General features: G+C 43.5%; 1 protein-coding gene across 4 annotated transcripts in view; it reads right to left on the bottom strand.

Annotated features, from left to right (window-relative positions):
* Positions 1-23,244, bottom strand: part of MINDY4 (MINDY lysine 48 deubiquitinase 4) — a 638,720-nt gene that overhangs the window by 8,073 nt on the left and 607,403 nt on the right. For all 4 annotated transcript variants that reach the window (XM_078665290.1, XM_078665287.1, XM_078665289.1 and 1 more), the window contains exon 17: positions 5,542-5,614. In XM_078665290.1, coding sequence (XP_078521416.1) covers positions 5,542-5,614 — 73 coding nt within the window. The remainder of the gene's footprint in view (positions 1-5,541; positions 5,615-23,244) is intronic.

Raw genomic sequence — 23,244 nt, 5'->3', positions numbered from 1 at the left:
GCTTAGTTAATCTGCTAGGGTATTGTGCAGACACTTGACATGCTCGGCCTTCAAGGATATTCCGTGGAACGTTGTCTATTCCCACAATTCCTGCGCTTCCTGGGAAAGCGTCACGGACCTTGTTCCTCCTTGTTTGTTTATGTAGTACATGCTGGTCGTATTGTCTGTATAGACCAGCACTTAGGAACCTGCTATCCTTGGAAGGAAAGCCTGGCGAGACAAAAATATGGCCCGGAGCTCCAAACTGTTGATGTGTTGCTGCTTCTGTATCTGAGACCACTTTCCCTGGATTTGTGAATCCTACAGATGACCTCCCTATCCTTCCATGGGGTGTCTGTAGTCAATACGAAGTCCGGGATGTTTTGCAGAAAGGTGAGACCTTGGGCAAGATTTGCTGTTTGGGCCCACCAATGGAGTGCGTCCACCATACGTGCTGTTATTTGGATAACATCCTCAAAAGATCCCAACGCTTGATGCCATTGTTTCTGTAACTCTTCTTGAAGAGGTCTCATCTTGAGCCACGCTGAAGGGATTAAGTTGATGCAGAAGAGCACATCCCTAGGAGCGATTTGAATATCCAAACAGAAACTGACATTCTTTTTTAAATGGTTCTCGCCAATTTTTGAAGGGGCACTTGACAGTCTTGAGACAAGAATGCTTTGCACTGGATGCTGTCCCGGAACGCTCCTAGGAATAAAATGTTCTGAGTTGGAAGCAAATTTCTATTTGCCCTTGTTCAAAGTGAGCCCCAGCGTACTGAACAGATAAAGACAAGTTGTGATATGGGAAAACTTGCATCCCCCGGGATCGTAAAGTTGCTGCTACTGGTGCTAAGCACTTTCTGTGAAAATCTGTGGCGCTGATTTTAGGCCAAACTGGATCACCTTGAATTGATAGTGGGTGCCAGCCACTGAGAATCGTAGATATTTTCGATGTTTTGGATGGATGGGGATATAAAAGAATGCGTCTTCCATGTCCAGAGAAGTCATGGAATCCCCTTCGTTTAAGCATCCCAGAATATCGTAAAGTGTTACCATCCGGAACTTGTTGAGTTTGCGGGAATCCAGAATCGGCCGCCGTTCTCCTGACTTCTTTTTGATGAGGAAGAAACAAGACTAGAGACATGCTCCTCTCTGTGTGATGGTACTTCTTCTATCGCTTCCTTTAGGAGCACGATCAAGACTTCGTTGTGCAATAAGTGAAGACGAGGGGGACTCCTGGGTGGAGTGGTAGGTGGTTTCTGGACAAATTCCAGTGTGTGACCATTGGCGACTAGGTCAAGTACCCAGCGGTCTGAAGTGATCTCTTACAACCGCTGTGCATAAGCAGAATTTTTCACAACCACGGGTATGGAGGTAAATTTGACTCGCACCCTGAGAAGCCCATTGTTTCCTGGCAGAGTCACAGCCTTGTTGCTGTGTTTGCTTATGGCCTCGCTGGCGAGAGAAAACTGCCGTAGAAGACTGATGGGAAGACGATTGGTTGTAAGACTGGCGATATTGAGGCTGGTATTGAAGATACTGTTGATTCGACTGATAGCTGCCCCGATATGTAGTGAATCCTCACCCTCTGGCTCCTCTGAAAGGTATATGTCTATATATGGTAGAGCACCTAAAGATTTTGCGGTGTCCGTGTCATTTTTAATTGCTAAAAGTGAGCCATGAATATGTTACCCGAACAGTGAATCCCCATCGTACGCCATGTCCAGGATCTTCGTCTGAACCTCAGGTATGAAAGTGGACGCTTTAAGCCAACCCTGGCGTCGAAGAACTGCTGCCCCAGCTAATTGGCAAAAGCTTGTGTTGGCGATCTCCAACGCACAATCAACTGTTTCGGAGGCAGCTCGCTCACCCTCTAATAAAATCTTCCGGGCCTCCTCTCTTTGTTCCTCCGGGATAAGATCCATCAATCTCGCTATATCGGACCACATTTGGCGGTCATAACGGCCAATGATTGCCAAAGCATTAGCAGCTCTAATTGATGCCGCAGCCATAGATGAGAATTTCTTCACCATAAGGTCCATACGACGTACCTCTTTGTCTGGTGGCTTGGTAATAGGTGTTGCAGGGCTTTTCGAACGCCTCTGTGCAGCCTGTGATAAGACTGGATTTGCCCTCAGGTGACCAACGAGGCAATATGGACTGTTCTCTGGGGCGCTGTATTTTTTCTCTATATGAGGTAGCACTGCCAGTATGGATGCTGGATTCTTCATGATTTTTACGCCCATCTGCCAGATGTAATCGATGATCGGAATAGAGCGTATGATCTTTCTAGTATCCTCTTTAAAGTCCTGCAAAAAGCAGTCTGTTTGTTTGACAGTAATAGGGAGCTGGAACCTAGTGGCTGCTCTCTGCATCAAATTATGAAATCCTCCGATGTCTGCAGGAGGAGAATCAGAGGGTAAGTGTGGAGATGGTGTTTCAATTATATAATCGTTCCAAGGATCTGGAGCATTTGCCTGATTAGGCAACTCGCCTTCCTCAACGTCTTCATCTGAGGAGGAAGTGTCTTGGTGTCCAGTGTCAGGTGGACCCTGTGGAGGAGCCGGTGTACCAGGTAAAGTAGGCTCTGGTACTGGAACAGTAACCTTTACTTGTGGAAGTGGGTTCTCCGTCAGAATTTGCTGAGGAGGAAATCTTTGACGATAATCCGCCAACATAGCCTGTAGGTCTTGAATAAGTGCTGGAGGAAGATGAGCCATTTCTCTAAGACGAGATTCCTGCCGTTCATGGAACTGATAGGTACGACATGGAGCCATATATTGTTCATGATAATAATGCTCTTCCTGATAGCTATCGTCATCATCAATGTCTTGGCATTTAACGTTGAACTCAGATGGACTATGAGCCACTCCGTATGGACCCTCATCCTCCTTATCATCATAATCCTCATGTTATACAAAGCCCTTTAAAAGGTGGGATGGTAGTAGCGGAGACACTACTATAGTTCTGAAAAGGTTGTTGCAAAAGCCTCTGAAATGTCTTTAAATGAGAGACTCTCGTCGACTGGGGTGTCAACGGTGCAGAAAAAAGTATGGTAGGAAGGTCTCTCGTCGACGGTCCTGTCGTCGACGGTGGTAGGACAACAGGCGCGCTCATAGACTATGTCGTCTGCGGGCTCGAAGTTGGTGGTGCCGCTGTCAATGTCGCTTCCATCGGCGGTGTCGTCGTCGAAGGTGTTGTCATCGACGGTGTCGTTGGAATCTTCGTCCACGGTAGCCTCATTGATGGTTTCTGCGTTGACCGTGGGTCGTCGACGGACTTTGACGATGGTCTCGCCGTAATAGTGATCCTTGTCGACGAGATAGGAGAGGAAATTTGTTGTCGTAACAGTTGCCGTTGACGATGGCGTCGACGAGGTAACACATATCTTCAACAATGAGGTAACAGTCGTAGTTAACATAGATTTTTTGTGGTGTTTTCTACTTACAGAGTCTGTAGAAGATGATCTTGGATGCTCTGTGAGTGGAGTAGAAGGCCGGCGACGATGTTGGCTCAGAGGAATGTTTAGAACTCCTCTCTTTATGAACAGGTTTATCCTGGGAAGTTTTAACATGTTTCCTTCCCTCACCTGAGGAGCTTTCTTGAGATATTGCCCTCTTGCTAGATGTGGAAGTTCGGTCCTCTTCCTTAGCCGAAGAAGGAGGAGGACGTTCTTTAGACTTGAGCCATTAGAGTAATCTTGCCTCTCTGTCCCTTAGAGTCTTGCTGGGAAAGGTACGGCAGGTCTTACAGTCTTTAGCCTCATGTTTGGGGTAAAGGCAATAAAGACAATCTTTATGAAGGTAATCAACATGGACCCTCTTCCTCCCACAGGTCCTGCAGGAGCGGAAGAGGCCCTGTTTGTCAGACATACTTGCTTGAAGATCTGAAGAGAAGAAAACTGAGTAGCACTCAAGGAGACTCCCTTCCACACGAGGTGCGGCAAAAATCTGGGGAGAACTGCTTCTGTTGGGAGGGTTCTAGAGGGTGCTGATAGCTGATTGGTTGGAGCTGACTTTTGGTCCTTTTACTATAAGGACGTAGATAGGCTTCTAAGATAAAGCCTTTGGCCTATTTATTACTTATGGCACTACTTTTGTATTTTAATCGTGGGACTCCCATCTCGGCTATGGGGAATGATGAGGCATGTGAATCTATGAAAGATACCCCAATACTAGATATTGGATCTGTCCACTCCGGATATGACGTTGGCCACCATGTATATGCACCTACATGTGCTGGTGTCAATTTCATTCTAATCACTATTACGCACAAAGCTATGGTAATCAGCTAGAGCAGTGTGCAGGTGATTAGATTTGGCACCTTGTTAATGGACAGTATGAGTCCATTCCACAGAATGAGGAGAAAGGTGGGTTGGCGAGGAAGCTGTGGTTCAATAGAGTCTGTACCAGAAAAGGTGTATTGATGCTAAGTAACTTTTTCTTCCACTATAGACTTCTAACCGCAGAACTCTTCACCTTCTGAATAGATACCAAAGCAGTACCACCTCTCATAGTGGATCTGTAGATTGGCTCAGACCAGGAATCCTGTGGGACAGATAGGGTGAAGTGCAGATTTCACCGCACCTGACTATCCAGGCAGTAGTGTTTCGTAAACATCATTACCTGGAACAAAGTGGTGGCAGCCTTTGCTCAGGGCAAGTGAGCATGCAAGCCTTCCAGTGGCTGTTTCTTGACCAACTCATAGCAGATCTTGATTTATAATACAATCCATCTCGAGGTGGTCCTCTTTAGCACTACTTAGCCTTTCTCAGCCCAAGAGTAACTAATGAAAATATCGTCCTCCTGTCTGTAGTCTCTGGTTTGGTCTACGTAAAAGCTCTTAGTGACAAGGCCATGGAGCTGTTCTTTCTCCTTTGAAGAGTGGTGGGGTGCATAGCTAGCTAGCAAGGTGAAAGCCCTAGGTGGAAGGGTGTCACTACCTTGGGCATGAATGTTGCTTTTGTCCGCAAGACTAATTTGTCTGGGAAAAAAAGATCTATAAGGTGGAACCACTGACAAGGTCTAAAGCTCACTTATTCGCCTTGCCGATGTTATGGTGATGAAAAATGCCATCTTGATAGTGAGGAAACAAAGAGAACAACTGTGCATGGGCTCAAAGGGAGTGCACATGAGGTAAGAACAGTAGGGAGCGTATGAATCCACTCTAGCCACACCAGCACACAAGAGCCCAATCAATTAGAAGCCCAAATGAGCCCAAATCAGAGACGATAGGGCGGTGGGGATGGTGAGGGTGATGGTATAAGAGCTACACTGTGAGGAAGCTGCAATGTGGTACGAGTGAATCAAACTAGGGATACAAGTGACGCCTAGCATCTACTATGCACTAAAACATTCAGTTTCCTGGTCTACATTTATTCTCTTATAAGATAATAAAGAGATTATAGGAAAAAGTAAGATTTTCCATCTTCATAAAATCAGTATGCAGTCTGATTAAAACTTGCCAAAGATTTCAGGCCTGTGAGGCACTCTTTTAATCAGAAATTAACTCTCTTTATAAAAAGCAATGTGTTACAAGCGTCTGAAAGAAGTTGGCTTACTTTGTCCTTATGCAGTGATCTAGCGGCGGAATTAGATCATCATCTTTACCCTCTTCATAGGTTGCTGTTGTGTCTGCAAACATAAAGAACGCGTTATTGTAGCAAGTGAAACATAAGCTTATAAAATAATGCTCTTGTAATGAATCAGAATTAGTCGGAGTAACCTGACCAAAAGATGGACACATTTAATATTAAAAAGAATGGGTAAACTTAATCTGTACTTACGAAAATGCAGAAGGGAAAGTGATATTTTGATATTATGCTAAACACGGTAGAATGAGTGTTATGGTCAAATACCTTCCTTATTCTGATGGCAGTCCAAATCTCTTTTTAACAGGGTTTTCTAAAATTGCAGTTACTTGAAACAAAGACACTCATTCAACATGTATTACTAAAAATACGTTTTAATCACTAACTACAAAGGATGAAAGGTGAGAACGGTCTACGTAAGTATCTGTTCTCTTAACTGTCAGCAGAAGCAGCTTATGATGTGAGACAGACGTGCCTGAGTGATGTGGCTGGGTAATACTGAATCAACCTTCCTCTCAATTGTTTGGGCTCTATATCACAGATCCAACACTGAATGATGCAGAGCACCTTGAACAGTGCTTAACTAGGTGCAATACTACTCAAACAAGCGACTGACATGGTCTGCCAGAGGTAGGCAAGCCACACCATTCTTGGCTTTTTAGCAGAATGACGGACATTATCACAGATGAATCAATCAAACAGGGAGAAGATTTTTTCCTACCTATTTGTAATGATGCAGCCCTAAAAAAATCTGAAACATTTTACCAGACCTGAATGTCTAGTAACTTGTATAATCTCGACCTAACTATAATGTGCTTGACCAATAAACTTGTCTCAAATTGTGTACTGCTGGGCAAATATTTCATTTCACCAGGTAGCTTTTTTTTATTAAAAAGGAGAGATCCTTCAAATATGTGAGTTTAGAATGTCTGCTATACAAAAACTCTTTAGTTTGATTTAAAAGACTAAACTTTTGTTCCATGTATATAAAAACATAGCCCTCATTTTAGGGTAAACATGACTCCTGACTTGCCTCATCCCTCATAGTGGCAGGGGCGTAGCTTCAGGTGAAGTGTTTGGGGTTTACACCCCACTAAAACATGTATTCTTTAACCGCTTCGCTGCAGCTGGAATTGCCCTGCTGGACTGAAGATTTCTACGCGTGCGCGGTTCAGACGGCCCCCGCCCATCTTCCGCACACGCCTACCATGCCGTCAGACGGCCGGGGGCCGTCCGACGCACGGAAGCGGTTAGTAAATACTTGAGTACTGGTGCTTTCAGTGAGGCATGGTGAGGTGTCTTTTCGGATTTCACTCTGGATTTTTACATGCACACACAGAAAAAACACACATGGACACACACAAAATCCCGTCTCTGCCGCAAAAATTGGTTAGGTTGAAAATAATTGTTTTAAATACCCCTACCAATCTGCACTCCTCTCTCTTTTCACAGCCTCTTAAGCGCTGCTCGTGTCCTGCTTCTCATAATGTATTCTAAAAAGATATGCCAGCATGATTGCTGGGAAATCTGAAGCTTACACCCTCCCCCCTCTCAATCTTACTGACCAAGCTATCCTCTGCAGAGCAGATGCAAAAATGATTCTTGGTTCATATTTAAAAACTCTCAAATGTAATAAACATTAATAAAGCATGATGTGGTAGTGTATTGTCATGTACAAACAGATATTTCCTTTGAAATGGCCACAAACTTTCCCACTTCAATGTAGTTTTACTAACAAAACTAGATAGCCTCCAAACTACCTGTGGAAATCGGATGTCAGCAAATATTTATTATTAACACTTCATCAAATAAAGTATTCTGATTTTTTTTGATCCTATGAAAATCTTTGCGTTCACCTCCCTTCAGAAATACATCATAGTGCTTTCTGATTACTGAAATGTATTTTGAAATACTTGTACGGTTCATTTAAAAGCTACTCATATGTTTTGTGTCCAGCACCATTGTCAGACAGTTCACTTTACCAAATACTTCAACTTTGCAGTCAGAGAAAGAAAAGGAAACTCTATTCTCCAGAATAAAATAAACAGCAATCTGTCAGAAGACATAAACTGATATTTGATCTCAGTCGAACGCACAGCCAATGCTACATGATTTAAAGGTATCTTTATTGCTCATTCACTTTCTGGAAGAACAAAATACACATTCTTTACCACCTGAGTTCCTGCCATACCGGCCAGTAGGCCCTAAAAATAGCTTGCCCTGATAAAATCTGACTTTCATAGACAGTGGCCTACTTGAGGACTGTGATGAACAAATTTGTAGCATTATTTTTTGAGGCATGATATTAAATTAGTAATTAAGGAATTGTGCCCAATGTCCTATGTTCACCAGGTTTAAATTATGTTTCAAAGTAGAGAGCCATGTCTCCAGGTGTTTCTTGCAAAACCAGTTGCCATTTTTTGGATCTTAGATTTTGCAGTGTTCAGATAGGGTAAACATTAAGGGCTTGATAGGGATGTCTGGTGGACCACCACTGATAGGCCATCTGTAGTGGTCCGCCCGACAGCCAGGATAGCCGCCGACCACCACATTATGATGCAGTCATTCAGAGCGCAGTGGTCGGAGGTCAAGGAACCCATTAGCCCGACCGTAATCCCTACAATGGGGGTGGTGCCTACAAAGATTTCCCTCTGCCTTTACATGGCAGTCCGATTGCCATTTAAAGGCAGACCGAAAGGGACTTTGGAACCCCCTAGCAGAGCCTCGTGACCCCCTAAACATCCATACATGGTGCCTGGCACAGAGTGATTGGATGTTTAAAAACATGTGGCTTGTGCTGCGGCCCTTTTCCGGGCCGCAGCACAAGCCGTAATTAAAAAAGGCATGTTTTCAACCACCTTGGATGTCAGATCGTAATAAGGCGGGTGTAGACTACATGTAGGGTGGGCTCCATCCCAATACGATGGCGGTTGGATGCTAGTCATCATAATGAGGCCCTTAGACACCCACTTGCAGATTCCCAATAGGCAAACCTCCATTTCAGTGTGCACATTGAAAGACATTTTGATTTTGCAATAACAGTCTGATTTTTCTAGATTTCTGTATTATTAATTGTGAGCCAGAGGATCAAATCAAATCATCAAAATTTCAAGTAAATGTTAAAGAAATGCATGTGCAAACCTGATCCTTGAGGAGTTCAGCAGGACACTTGGTTAAACTAGGATATGGCCTGATCGGTTTTAAGCACCGTGGCTCATGACGAGCTCATGGAAGGTGTTAAAGGAGTCGCCAGTTCACAAAAGGGAGACGGGGCTCCTCCCCTTGCTTTTGCTGAAAGGGAAGCCCAATCAGCCAAAAAAGTAAAAAAAAAACCATAAACTAACGTTCTTCCAGTTCTGCTTGGCTGATTGGGCTTAAGGCTCAACAACATACGATACCTTTGTGGGGAAATAATGAGAATCATAACTCTGTATGGATTTGTGAGAAAACAAATATATATATATATATATATATAGATATGTTGCTATTGGACCATTCATTTACAGAAATCCATAACAAAAATCATTTTAATGAATTTTGGTTTCAAATTATGCTGACCAGTTCTGTTTTTTAGATGCTTGTGACTGATCCAAACTTGCGAGCATCCTACCAGTGCGCATTCCAGGATTCACCAGTTATTTCCTCTCGGAATGGGGAATATCACCGCACCCAGTACCCGCTGCAAAAAGCATGTGGTAAATGAGTTTTTGGACTTTTCTGATGGCTAAGCTGCAGGTGGCTGGGTGTGGGTGGCACAAGAGCAAACTGGAGAGAGCATTTGCTTCTTATCTCTGTTGGTCACAAGGAAGGTGGAGAGGAGCAGCAAGCAGCAGCTGCCTGCAGCGAAGAATTACCAAAATGTAGAGGAATAAAAATCATGGTATAAGAATATCATGTCAAAATATCATCAAGTCAAAAATATTGTTCAACATAATAAACGAGGTAAGAATATTGTTTTTTTAGGTAATTAATTAGTTTTTCCAAACTATTGTTGTATATAATATTGCTTACTTTAATATAGTTGTATCAAATCTAATTTTTAATTAACAGTATATACTAGTTATCCTATTGTCTTTTAGGTATTATATTGTTTTAGGCATCAGTATTATGATTTTTTCCAAACAAATGTAGTATCGTTTTAAATTGTAATATGTAATTTCTTTTTTTACATCTAACTAGTACTTTTTAGTTGCTGGTTGTTTGGATTTGTAGCGGATTAGAAGGAAAGTTATTTTAAATAGAAATTATTGTTTTTAGTTTTTATGTTAATGAAATTAATAATTAGCAGATATATGTAATTATTTTATTGATTAATTGTAATTTAAATGATTTTAGTATAGTGTCGTTTTTAGTGTGTAATTTGCATTTTCTAAAATGTAATTAGTAATTTTTTACTTAGTTGCCGGTTGTTGGACTTGGAAGAGGGATTAGGATAAGAATTTATTGAAAATACATATTATTGCTTTTTATTTCTAATGAATTTTATGTTTATTAAAATACTAGCTGATAGTTATTTTTTGTAAATTATCTAATTGATTAATAGATATTTTATGTCTTTCTTGTTTTTTAAATAATTTGTAAATCAGTGTATATAATAAACAAATTGTAAATGAGTTTTGTATTTATTTGTTTTAATTGTATATGTTTCATTTAATAACTCATTTAATATTAAACATGTTTCATTTATATCATTCGATTTTTGTTTGTTGGGTTTTTGAATAGTAGGTTGGGAAGCATATTTTACAAATGTTTAACTTGTTTTATATTTTTAAAATTCATCTTGTATTATGAAATTATTTTTTTTCTATTGCATTCAAATGCATTCATCTACAATGCAATTATTTTTTATTAAAAAAATGTTTAAAAATGGGAATAGTATATCAGTTCCTCCAAAAGACTAACACTTTCCCTACTGTTGCATTAGTTGGAATGTGAATAGTAAATCTAACCCTCTAAAGTTCAACACTTTCTCTGTTTTTCTTACATTTGGGCAAAAATAGTGTTGGACTTAGCACTTTCTGCACAGTCACCCATAAACATTTTTGCCTTCACACTCCTATTTTGTCTGAATTTTGGGGGTGCTTTAGGACCCCATGCACTTTAAGACTGCTAACCAGTGAAAAAGTGCTTGTAAAATTGACGTACACCTGATTGATATAATTAATTTACTTATAAGTCCCTAGTAAAGTGGTATGTCACATACCAAGGGCCGGTAACTTAAATGTTGCTAGAGGGTCTACAGCACATATCGTGCCATCCTCTTAAGTAGCCCCTTAATAACATGTCACAGGCCTGCCATTTCAGCCTGAATGCAGTTTTAAACTGCCAATTTGGCTTGGCAAAATACCCACCTTGCCAAGCCTTAAACCCCCCTTTTTTTACATATAAGCCACACCTGTGGTATGCATTAGGTAGATAAACTGTGTTTCCAATTAACAATTGGTTACAACCCCTTGGGCACACTTTTGCGGTTCCAAATTAGAATTCCACAATGTTTGGAGAATGATTCAAAAAGTAATTTGTTTTCATTCATTCATATTTTGTTACACCATAGGCACTATACAACATAGTGATATATCATTATGGATTAATCGTGCTTACAATTCAAAGTGTGTACATTTTCCCCGGTGAGAGTGTATTGTATGATAGTGACCTGTGAATGTGCAAAGTAACGTGCAAGGCGCGAGATGAAACGCGGTGAGAGAAAGAACCCCAGTCTTCTCTCCATTTAAGCAGGATGGCTTGCATCCATTCTGCGATGTTTCTCCAACCCAATTGAGGAGAGGATGGGTTGGATGCTCTATCAGCTGATAGAGAGAAGACAGCCTGGGTGTCATCAGCGCAGGAGAAGAAACTAGTTACTTACCTGTACACTATGGTTCTCCAGTATTATCTTTCATAGATTCACATGCTTGTATCTTCCCCGTCGTCATGGTGGGAGTCTCACGGTAACAGAATGACCAAAGCAGTATCATAGAGAAAAACTGCATAGAAAATCCCATAGGGAATGACGTAATTTGGTAACCAGACCTCCTTATTGTTTGGTCCAAAACTCAGCCAATCAGCAGAAAGCCCAGACATCACACTCCCTAGCAGAGCTCTCCTACCTCAGATTTCCAGTCCCAAGTGAGAGACATGGATATACCCAGAGGTAAAAAGTTCTACCTGTGAAACGGGGAGGTGGGTGGGCGCATGTGAATCTATGAAAGATAATACTGGAGAACCATAGTGTACAGGTAAGTAACTAGTTTCTTCTCCAGTATTGAATCTTTCATAGATTCACATGCTTGTATCAGAGTACGTTTATGTTTATGTTTATGCTTTGGTGATTTGTATTGCGCGCAAATACCCTGAGGTGTCTCGGCGCATGTGATTTCTACAGGGACAGTACACGCTAGGAAAATCATTGATCGAATAACCAAGTCTTGACCAATTTGCGGAAGCTGATCAGGGTGGGGCTGGATCTAATGGTCATGGGAAGTGAGTTCCATAGTTTGGGAGTAGCTACTAGAAAGCGTCTGTCTCTCCAGGTGGAAGTTCTGGTGCGTGGGACAGAGAGGAAAAGAGAGGCGGATGAACATAAGGTTCTATTGGGAGCATAGATGTGGAAAGCGTTCCTCAGGAACCGTGGTCCCACGTTGTGGATTGCCTTGTAGGCAATACAAAGTGCCTTGAATATGATGCGGCTTCTGAGCCGTAGCCAATGCAATTGCCGTATGGCCGCCGTGGTGGAGTGCCTTTTCGGGATGCCATGAAGAACTCTGGCTGCCGCATTCTGGATTGATTGAAGTTTGTTGAGGACCTGTTCTTGTGCATTGAGGAGAAGGGCATTACCGTAATCTACCTTAGAAAAGATGAGAGTGGTGATCAGAGTTTTTCCTGCCGATGCAGGAAGATAAGGGAGTAGCTTCTTGATTTTCCTTAACATGTGGAAGGATGCTGAAACTACAGTGTTCACATGGTATTTAAATGACAATCTGTCATCGAACATGACCCCGAGGTTTCTCACCTTAGTCACTGGGACTGGTGGGGGACCGATTTCGCTTAGCCACCAGATGGAGGACCATCTCAGAGACAGATTACCAAAGGTCATGACCTCGGTCTTGTCGTAATTAAGTTTTAAGCAATTACTCGACATCCAGGAGCCGATGGCTAACATCCCCTCCTGGAACCTTGATGCAACAGCTAAACCATCCTTATGCACTGCTACCACCAATTGGGTGTCGTCTGCATAGGTGGTTAGGCTGAGCCCATGTTCCTTAATGACCCTCGCCAAGTCCGACACATATATATTAAATTGGGTCAGACTCAGCGAGGATCCCTGGGGCACCCCACACGGCAGAGCGAAGGTGGGTGAGTAGTACGTACCCAACTTCACTGTTTGCGTGCTGTTAGCCAGGATCGAGGTGAGCAAGACCTTTGCCCGCTGGTTGATTCCCAAGGTTGTGACACGGTCAATCAGAATGGAATGATCGACCGTGTCAAAGGCAGCGGATAGATCCAACAGAATGAGGACCGCCGCCCCCCCTTGGTCTAAAATTGCCCTGATCTCATCCGAGGCTTTTATTAGGGCGGATTCAGTCCCATGGCCCTTCCTAAACCCAAATTGGGTGTCATCTAATAGCTGATGTTGATTGATGAACTCAGAGAGCTGCTGGTTCATCAGAGTTTCAAATATTTTGGAAGGAAAGGGGAGACAAGCTATGGGTCTGTAGTTCGAAGAATCGGAGGGGTCAAGGGAGGTTTTTTTTAACAGTGGTTTAATGACTGCCTTCTTCCAAATGTAAGGGTATGAACCGGTTGAAAAGATGGAGTTACAGATATCCGTGAGAGGAGGCGTGATGACCTCAGGTATAAGCTTAAGTATGGAGGGAGGGCACGGATCTAGAGGAGAACCTGACCTTATGGAGATGATAAGTTTGCTGATCTGTTCTGCCGAAACTGTAAGGAAGTTAGAGAAGGCAGGTCGGGGAGGTTCAGGCGAAGGGTAGAAGTTGAGACCCTCCGGGTGGTTCTGGGCAGCGAAGGCTGAGTAAATGTTCGTGACCTTGGTGGCGAAGAATGTGGCTACAGAGTTACAAAGATCTTGGGAAGCCTCAATAGTAGGACAGGTCGCGGGGTTAGCAAGAGTGTTGACAACTTGGAACAGCTTTTTTGCGGAGTTCTGGGCCGACTCAATTTGGGATTGAAAATAGGAGCTTTTATGCAAAACAATAGAGCGCTTATACAAAGCTAAAGCATCTTTGTAGGTTTGTCTATCTTGTGGGTTATACTGTTTGCGCCAGTGTCGCTCGAGATTCCTACAGTACTGCCTCTGGAGTCTGAGGTCCTCCGAGAACCATTGCGCAGATGGAGTGATGCGGTTGGAAAAAATTGCTGTGATCGGAGCTACCATATTGACAGCGTCCAGGATCCAGAGTAGCAAGTAGTACAAAAATCTCACAGTGTTTCCAGGACAGAACCCCAGAACTCTGGGCTCTGCTCCTAAATTTTGTAATGTATCATCCATTGGACACCATCCAGAATTAATAAGTAATCTCTGCAAACCACGAAGTTGAAATGCATTCCACATAGAACGATACTAATATAGTGCATACTTCAAACATTTGTTCATATATCATTATATTCATCTATATATACATATATACACATGTACACTTTGACAAATAAGTATATATAGCTTGAACAGAGAAATACCTTATTGAAATAGACGCCGAAGAACTGCTTGTCCCACTGCTGCGTCCTCCTTCCAGGCAGTATCTAGACAATAGTGTCTAGTGAAAGTGTGAATGCTCTTCAAGGTCGCTGCTCTGCAGATGTCTGGCAGGGACACTCCTGCAAACAAGGCAGTTGAGGTCGCCATCTTCCTGGTGAAATGGGCTTGCACCTTGGAGCGCAGGGGTTTCCCGGCTTTTTCGTGACATTTGATAATAGCCTATGAAATCCATCTTGAAATACTTGATCTGGATAATGCCAGACCTTTCCTCGGCACAGCAAAGGCTATGAACAACTGTTTTGTCTTTCTGAACCATTTTGTTCTGTCGATGTAGAACTTTAAACATTTTTTGATGTCTAGAGTGTGTAGGGCTCTCTTTGCTTCTGTCAAAGGATTTCCGAAAAATGTAGGTAACAATACCGGTTCGTTGAGATGAAATATTGTAGGAACCTTAGAAATAAATCTTGGGTTTGTCCTTAGTATCACTTTGTCTTGCCGAAATGGGAGAAAGGGTTCCGCAATTGAGAAAGCTTGGATTTCGCTAACTCTCCTAGCAGGTTTGAGAGCCAACAGCAATGCTGTCTTCCACAATATGCAGATCTGCTTTATGTATCGGTTTGAATGGAGGCTTCATGAGTTGAGATAGTACCGAATTAAGATGCCAAGGGATCAGAGGGTGCTGAATCGGAGGAAACACTCTGAAAAGTCCTTTGATGAATTCCTTGACCACCCTTTGTGACGAGAGCGAAGGTTGATTTGGAACTCTTCTATATCTTGAAATTGCTGCAACGTGTACTTTTAAAGAGGCATGAGAAAGACCTGCTTTAAACAAATGAAGAAGATATGGCAGAATTTGTTCCGGAGAAGCTGTGAAAGGATGCAAAGCCTGAGATGCACACCACTGGCAAAATCTCTTCCATTTTGCCGTATATGTTTTATTTGTTGAAACTGCCCGAGATTGAGACAGTATGTCCCTGCACTCTTCAGGGATGTTTAGGGATCTGAATTCATGTTCGTGAGGTTCCATGCTGATAAGTTCAGCAATGTCAAATTTGGGTGGAGAATTTGTCCGTTGTTCATAGAAATCAGATCCTGTGCAATCGGAAACTGGATTCTGGGGGCTATTGAATGTTGGAGAAGCTCCGAGAACCATGCTTGCCTCGGCCAAGCTGGAGCTATCGAGATCAAGTGGCATGGCTCCGATCTCATTTTGCGAAGTACCCTTGATATCAGAGGGAATGGAGGAAACGAGTAAGCGAACATTACTGTCCAAAGTAGGTGTAACGCATTCCCCCATGATCCCGCCTGTGGAAATCTGCTTGCGAACTGTTTGCATTTTGAGTTGTTCTGGGTTGTGAACAAATCTAACGTTGGTGTGCCCCACCACCCAAACACTCTTAGCAGTTGGATTTGGTCTAGTTCCCACTCGTGGGAAACACTGGTTGTCCTGCTCAGAACATCTGCCCTTGTGTTATCTATCCCTTGAATATGTTGGACCTGAATGGAGATGTTGTGAAGTAGGAGCCATCTCCAAATTTCCTGTGCTTGTGTCGAGAGTAGCTTCGATCTTGTACCTCCTTGTTTCAAGAGGTAGAACATTGTTGTTGTACTGTCTGTTCTTATCATTACAGTAGAATCCTGTATCCTGGGGAGAAAAGCTTTTAGACTCAAAAACACCGCTTTCAGTTCTAGCATGTTGATGTGTAACTGAGCCTCTTGTTTGGACCAGTGACCTTGAATCTCGAGGTCCTGGAGGTGTGCACCCCAGCCTTGCAGAGAGGCATCTGACGTCATTACATAACTGGGACATTGGGGTTCGAATGTCAGACCTTGTATTAGATGCTTTCTGATCTTCCACCATGACAGAGCTTGTCGCATTTGAGGAGATATGGAGATCAGAACCTTGAAGGACCCCTGGGATTGTATCCACTGTTTGTCGAGGAGTTCCTGTAAAGGTCTCATCTGCAGACGACAATTTGGTACCAATGGGATACAGGAAGACATCATCCCTAACAAGGACTTGTATATTCTCACTGTAGTGTACTTTTTTGACTGCAGAGTTGAAGCCAGAGTTAAAAAAATGTGAATCCGCTCCTCTGATGGATAGGCTTTCACTTCTTTTGTGTGAAGCATGACCCCTAGAAATTGAAGGGATTGTGAAGGCACCATGGACAACTTTTCCAGATTGAGTCGCAGGCCCAGGCAATGAAATAAATCCAAGCAGCATTTTAGAGAGATCTGGACTTTCCTATAGGATGATCCTTTTATAAGCCAATCGTCCAGATATGGGAAGATTTGATGCCCTTGTAATCTTAGGTAAGCCGCGACTGGTGCCATGCATTTTGTAAAGACCCTTGGGGCCGATTTTAGTCCAAAGGGCAACACTTTGAATTGGTAGTGGCGCCCCTCCACCACAAAACGCAAATACTTTCTGTGTTTTACATGAATCGGTATATGAAATAAGCATCCAAGAGATCCAGGGATGCCATGAAATCTTTTTTGCGTATAAGCAAGAGAATCTCCTTAAGTGAGAGGATGCAGAACGGGATTTTCTTGATGAACTGGTTCAGATCCCTCAGGTCCAATACCTGTCTCCATTTTGATGATTGTTTTTTCTTTATCAGAAAGAAATGTGAGTAAAATCATTTTCCTCTCTGAGGACAAGGAACTTCCTCTATAGCCCCCTTCTGTATCAGAGATAGAACTTCTGCTCTGAGAGCTGGAAGATGCTGCTGCTGTCTGAAGACAGGAGGTTGATTTGGGGGTATCTGTACAAATTCTAGCATATGGCCTCGATGAATTATATCCAATACCCATCTGTCTGTTGTTATAGATAGCCAATGTTTTGAGAGAGAGAGAGATAATGGTCGTTGTCGGGATTTGAGCAGGTGGGGGGGGGCGCCTTGATGAAGTCACTGCCTTCTATTAGATTGCTGTGCTTTTCCTCTAGCAGGATTCTTTCCTCTAGATTGCTGATGGAAAGAGGGATTTGAGGAACGATATTGCTGGTTAGAGGGATATTGGCGGTAGCTTTGCTGGCTGTATGGCTGGTATCTGTTGGACTGGTACGAAGATCTTTGTCTGAATTGTCCTCTAGCTCCTCTCCTCCAAAAGGACTGGAATCTGCCCTGTTGAAGAGACCCCAGCGTCCACGCTGTGTCCATATCTGCCTTGATTCCTTGGAGAGCCTCATCTGTGTGTTTACCAAAGAGATTCTCCCCGTCGAAAGGCATGTCAACGATTTTTGCCTGTACTTCCGGCCTAAAAGAGGTAGCTTTCAGCCAACCTTGCCTTCTGAGGGCCACCGCTCCTGCAATTTGATGAAACGCCACTGAAGAGATGTCCATAGCAATATCAATGGATTCAGAGGCAGCCTTAGCCCCATCCTGTAATATAGCTGCTGCTTCCTCTTTTTTATCCTCTGGCAGGTGAGCCAACAGTGGTGCTAAATCGGACCACATCTGTCTGTTATAACGACTGATGAGAGCCATTGCATTTGCCGCTTTGATGGTAGATGCTGCCATTATTGCAAACCGCTTCCCTGCTCCGTCTATTTGTCTTCCTTCCTTGTCAGGGGGAGCTACAGAGGCGGAGACAGGATTTTTAAAGTGTCTCTGTGCTGCCTGCATTACCACCGATTTTGGGCTTGGGTGACCGATTAAACACGCAGGTGAAGATTCCGGCGCCTGGTATTTCTTTTCAATCCTAGGAACCGAAGCCGCCACCGATACTAGTGTTTTCAAGATTTTCAGACCTTCATCCCAGATATGTTGGATGATTGGGATTGATCTAGCTGACTTCCTGGAATCTTCTTTGAAATCATATAGGAAACATTCTGTTTCCTGTATTGGCATCTGGAGCTCAAATCTTTTAGCTGCTTTCTCCATAATATCATGAAATCCTCCGATTTCCTGTGGAGGAGAGTTCGCTGGAGAAGGTGATGGCGAAGGGGTGGTTAGCAAAACATATTCATCCCATTCTACACCTACTGGGGTGTCATGAAGAAGTTCTCCTTCCTCTGGCCGCTCTTCTCCATCACTCCCTGTAAAGTCATCTCATATTGTGACAACTGGAGGAGATCGCAATTTTTGCACTGCAGGTGTAGGCTGGGCTACTGGCACTTGTGTCGGTGTGACTGAAGCACTTGCAGCGGGGGCATTAGCTTCCGGAAAGCGGCGGTAGTAGTCATCGATCATGTGACGTAAGTCCGTCACCAGAGAGATAGGCATTGAGATGGATTCTTCACTCTCATCAGCTGGTTGTTCCTCCTCTTCCTCATAGTCATATGACTCTTGAAATGATTCATATCTTTTTGATTTTGCTTGAGGACGATTCTTAACGGAATAGATCTCTTGAACCTCCTGGCCTTCTTCCCCATCAGTCTCTTGGCTCTTGATCTGCAGTTGAGCGGGACTGTAAGCCACTCCTGAAGACTCCTCATCATCTGACTACTGCATTTCTAGCAAATTTGACGGAGGCAGCAGAGAAATTTTTGTCCATGCCGTAAACTCAGAGGATTTCTTTACCATTGAAGAACCCATCGACGAGGATCTGATAGAGATCATAGTCTTCGACTTTGGTGACTTAAAAGCCGTCTTCGACGGAGCCGCCGTTGACGAAGCTCCCGTCGTCAAGGTTCTAATGGTCGTCGACAAGTCTTCGACGGAACTGTCGTCGACGGTGAGGTCGTCGTCGATTGTATTGTCGACGGGGATGTAACTCGTCCCGTCGACGGAGTCGTTGTTGTTGTCGACGACGGTGTAGTCTTGATCACTGCCGTCGATGCCCCAGTCGTCGTAGAGATTGTCGTCATCGACGATGTTGTCGTTGAAGGTGTCGTCGACGTCTTCACAGGAACTGTAACTGCAGACACAACAGTCTTCGTCGGCAGAGCAGAAGACACTCCCCTTGAAACTGAGGATTTCTTCAGTGGAGTCTGAGGGAGAGAAGATGAAGAGCTCTCTTTTCCATTAGTTTTCTGTTTCTTAGGATCCTCAGATTCTTCTGAAGTGGAAGACTTCCTCTTTTTAGAAGACTGGCTCGTGGATTCCTCCTCTGAATCTGAGGTGGCCTTCTTCTTCTGAAGCCACAACAGAAGACCTGCCTCTCTATCCCTCAAAGTTTTAGCTGAAAAGGTTCTGCAGTGTTTTGCAGTCCTTAGCTACATGTTTGGGGTGAAGGCAGTATGGGCAGTCCTTATGTGGATCTTCAGAAAAAAGCCTAGCTTTTCCACAGGATCTGCAGGGCCTGAAAAGCATCTTTTTAGAGCTTTCAGCCATTGTAAGATACTAGATGAAGCACAGTACCTTAAATCCAAAAGAAAATTCGACAGTTGAAAAGGACAAAACTTCACTCAGGAACAAACTGAGCAGAGCTCAGGGAGACTCCCTCTCACACGGAGGCGGTTGGAAATCTGAGGTAGGAAAGCTTTGCTGGAGAGTTTGATGTCAGGGCTTTCTGCTGATTGGCTGAGTTTTGGACCAAACAATAAGGCAGTCTGGTTACCAAATTATGTCATTCCCTATGGGATTTTCTTTGCAGTTTTTCTCTATGATACTGCTTTGGTCATTCTGTTACTGTGAGACTCCCACCATGACGACGGGGGAAGATACAAGCATGTGAATCTATGAAAGATCCAATACTGGAGAAAAGGGAGAGCCCCGATTCTTCAGCAATAAGCGCTAAAGGCCTAACATAGATATTAAATAACAAAGGGCTCAGAATAGAGCCTTGAGGGACACCATAGGGTGAAGAGTACTGTTTGAACTGGATGTAGGAAAGAAAACTTGGAAGGTGCGATCCACCAGAAAGTCTTTTAGCCAGTTGAGTGCTACACCAGTCACTCCCAAAGATTGTAAAGCTTACAAGAGCAGCGCATGAGAGACCATGTCAAACGCGGCACTTAGATCAAGGAGTATAAGTGCCACGGTATCACCATTATCCACACGGTTGCGTAACATTTCTGTGATACCTAATAAGGTGGTCTCCGTACAGAAGCCTGGTCGAAAACCGGACTGTGAGCTATGTAGGAAATTATGTGCTTCACCAAAAGATGATAAATGAATGTTGACATGTTTTTCCAAGATTTTCGAGAAGGCCGGGAGCAAGGAGATGGGCCGAAAATTAGATAGTTGTGTAGGATCAGCTTTAATTTTTTTTTTTTAAAGTGGAAGAACCATTGCGTGTTTCCACATAGATGGTACCTTGGCTTCCATTAGGGAGGCATTAAGCAACTCTATAATTAGAATCAGGGATGGCGTTTCAAATTTCTGGAGCACAGAAAGAGGGCCAGGGTCCTTAGGGGAACCAGATTTCAAGCTATTCAAAATTTGCCTAAAAGAGTTGATGTCTAGAGGTGCCAAAGTTATTAGATTGCTAGTGGCGGTCAAAGATGTTCTAGCCTGAGGGATAATACTTATAATAGGCTGATCGGGAGTCGTCATGTACTGTTGGCTATCAACTGGTCGGACTAGCTTCAGTGTGGCATAGATATTTTCTACTTTGTTGAGAAAGAACTTGGCAAGGTCATCACATTGTGATTCAGTGAAATCAGAAGATTTAGGCAAGCACTTTGCGCCTGATAATTCTTTTACAAATTTTTAAAGTATAAGTGGATGTCACATACTCAGCTTGAGCGGCTTTACAAAGTGCATGATAGTTACTTTTTGCCAATGTATAGGCTATTTTAGTATCAGGGGCATAGTTCTTTCTCTAGTGTCTCTCAGATGCTTTACATTTGCTTTTTTCTTTTTTAGATTCTCAGAGAACCAGGGGGCCGGCGGCCGGTGGTTCTTCATCTTTTTGTCCGAAAATGGTAGGCAGATATCAACGGTCCATGTTAAATGCAGCACTGCAACAAGGACAGTTAGAGGACAATGATTCAGGATTTAAAAGCTACACTAGAGAAGTATAGCGCTTTTAAGGCTCAACAACTGCTCCTTTGAATACCTTATGGATGGCCTTCGGATCGGAGCAGGGATCGTGGCCCCTGGCCCCGGTCGGGCGCAGACGGGCTTGCGATCCCGGACCATTATATGAGGTAATGCCAGGACAGCATGCAAAAACGAGTGCGTTAACCATAGAGAGCGCATGGCAACCCGCTAATGCCTGCCCGAGATCCTCATGGTGAGGGAAAGATCAATTTCACGGAGTATAACACAATTCCACCACAAAAGTAATCTTCCACAAGCCCTCAAACCTTTATGCAAATTCCACCCCCCAAAAGTAGGACACGGATTTTAAAGAGTAAGAATTTCAAACATGTCTTTCAAAGCATATTTTAAAAGACAGAAATAAGAGAAAGCATGGTTAAAATAACTCTACAAAACCTTTCAGGTTTTGGACATGTACTTTTAAGTTTGACATGTTCTGGTAGTGAAAACTCCTAAATTCGTTTTTCACTACTGTGAGGCCTATCTCTGCCATAGGATAACATTGGGTTGCATTACATTTAATAAGTGCTAAAATTTGATTGAGAACAGATAAAGATTTCATGTTTGGTGTCTGAAATTTTTTAATTAAAAATCCGCTTTAATGGTAAGTTACCATTTTGAATATGCCACATCTAGGAAGTTTGCATTTTCCTGTCCTAGCTATTTGGTGCCTGCAGCCTGTTCATGGATCACATGACTGGGAATAGTTGGCCGATGGACTTGGTTTATCCCAGACAGCCACACAATAGAGGGATTAGGTGTGCATGGGTGAGCCATCAATGGCAGGATGGGGGTAGAGCCAGGCACAGCCCCACTTGCAACTGAATAGGCTGTGCTCTGCCTTCACAAAAATGACTTGTCACCCCTGCATTGTTCATGCAACCAGCTTGGAGCCAGGGCAGGGGTAGCACGAAACTTCAAACACTTAACATGGAATTCTCAAGAAACTTCTCATACTTCAACAAAGGCAACAAGCATAAAGATAGGACCCTCAAACCCAATCTTCAGTTCACCTTTCTAGACCTGAGGAAGGACTCTCAGAGGACTGCTGCCTGCTGCTGTGTACTTTAGAAGACTGCCTTGCTGCACCTGGAAGGACTGCTTTCCTGCCTGAAACCTGCCCTGCTACATGAGCCTTGTTCCACTTCTTGAACCCAGAGTGGCATAAAGTCTAGTTGGCTGGCTTCCTGATCAGAGTCTCATGGACAGAAAAAGCTCCAACCATCTGGAACCCACACCTGGACCCAGTCTGAGTGAGTCCTACCCCCAGTCCTGGGCCCTTGGTTCTGGTGTTAAAGGTGCCCAGATAGAGAGAATTAAATACTTGTGAGCTTTTGTCTAAAAACTGCTCTGAGAACCAAGAGGAGACAAGTTCTGACCTGCTTATTCATCCACCAAAGGTGAATTGCCGTTCGGCCGGACTTCGTGGAAGCTCCCATTACGTTCTTACCTGCAGCAGCAAATCCTGTTCAGCAGTCCATCACAAAAGAGGTATCAGGCCTCATGGAACTTTCGTCAGCTACAACCTCCAGCCTATTTCCGCTGGAGGTTTTCAACTTTCAAAAAAGAGACTGAGGGCCTGATTTAGATATTGGAGGAGGGTAATACTCCATCACAAATGCGAAAGATAGCCAGTCTGCTGTACTACGATCCCAATGTATCCTACGGAGATCGTAATACGGCAGACGGGATATCCGTCATGTTTGTGACAGAGTATTCCACTAGCCACGATCTAAATAAGGCCCTAAGTCTGAATGAAGAAATCCTCACCCCAACTTCGTCCAGCAGTTCTCCGGTGACAACGCCGCCTCCTCGGACACTGCCTGTAGCCTTGCCTGGTTTTCGTCAAATTTCCGAAGGTAAGCACCAACTGGGCCCAAACCACTATTTGTATTCGACTCCACATAATGCACCTTTGGCAGCTCAACCTTCCTGGGCTTGTGTTATCTAATCAGAGACACAGGAGGGGTTGGTTGGGAAGTGTAGAAAAGTCCACATTGCTCCGGTAGAGTCATGTAAAGTAAG

The sequence above is a fragment of the Lissotriton helveticus genome, chromosome 10 (genome assembly GCF_964261635.1).
Source record: "Lissotriton helveticus chromosome 10, aLisHel1.1, whole genome shotgun sequence".
Classification (NCBI taxonomy): domain Eukaryota; kingdom Metazoa; phylum Chordata; class Amphibia; order Caudata; family Salamandridae; genus Lissotriton; species Lissotriton helveticus.
The sequence above is the reverse complement of the archived record's forward strand: the minus strand, read 5'-3'. Positions and strand labels throughout refer to the sequence as shown.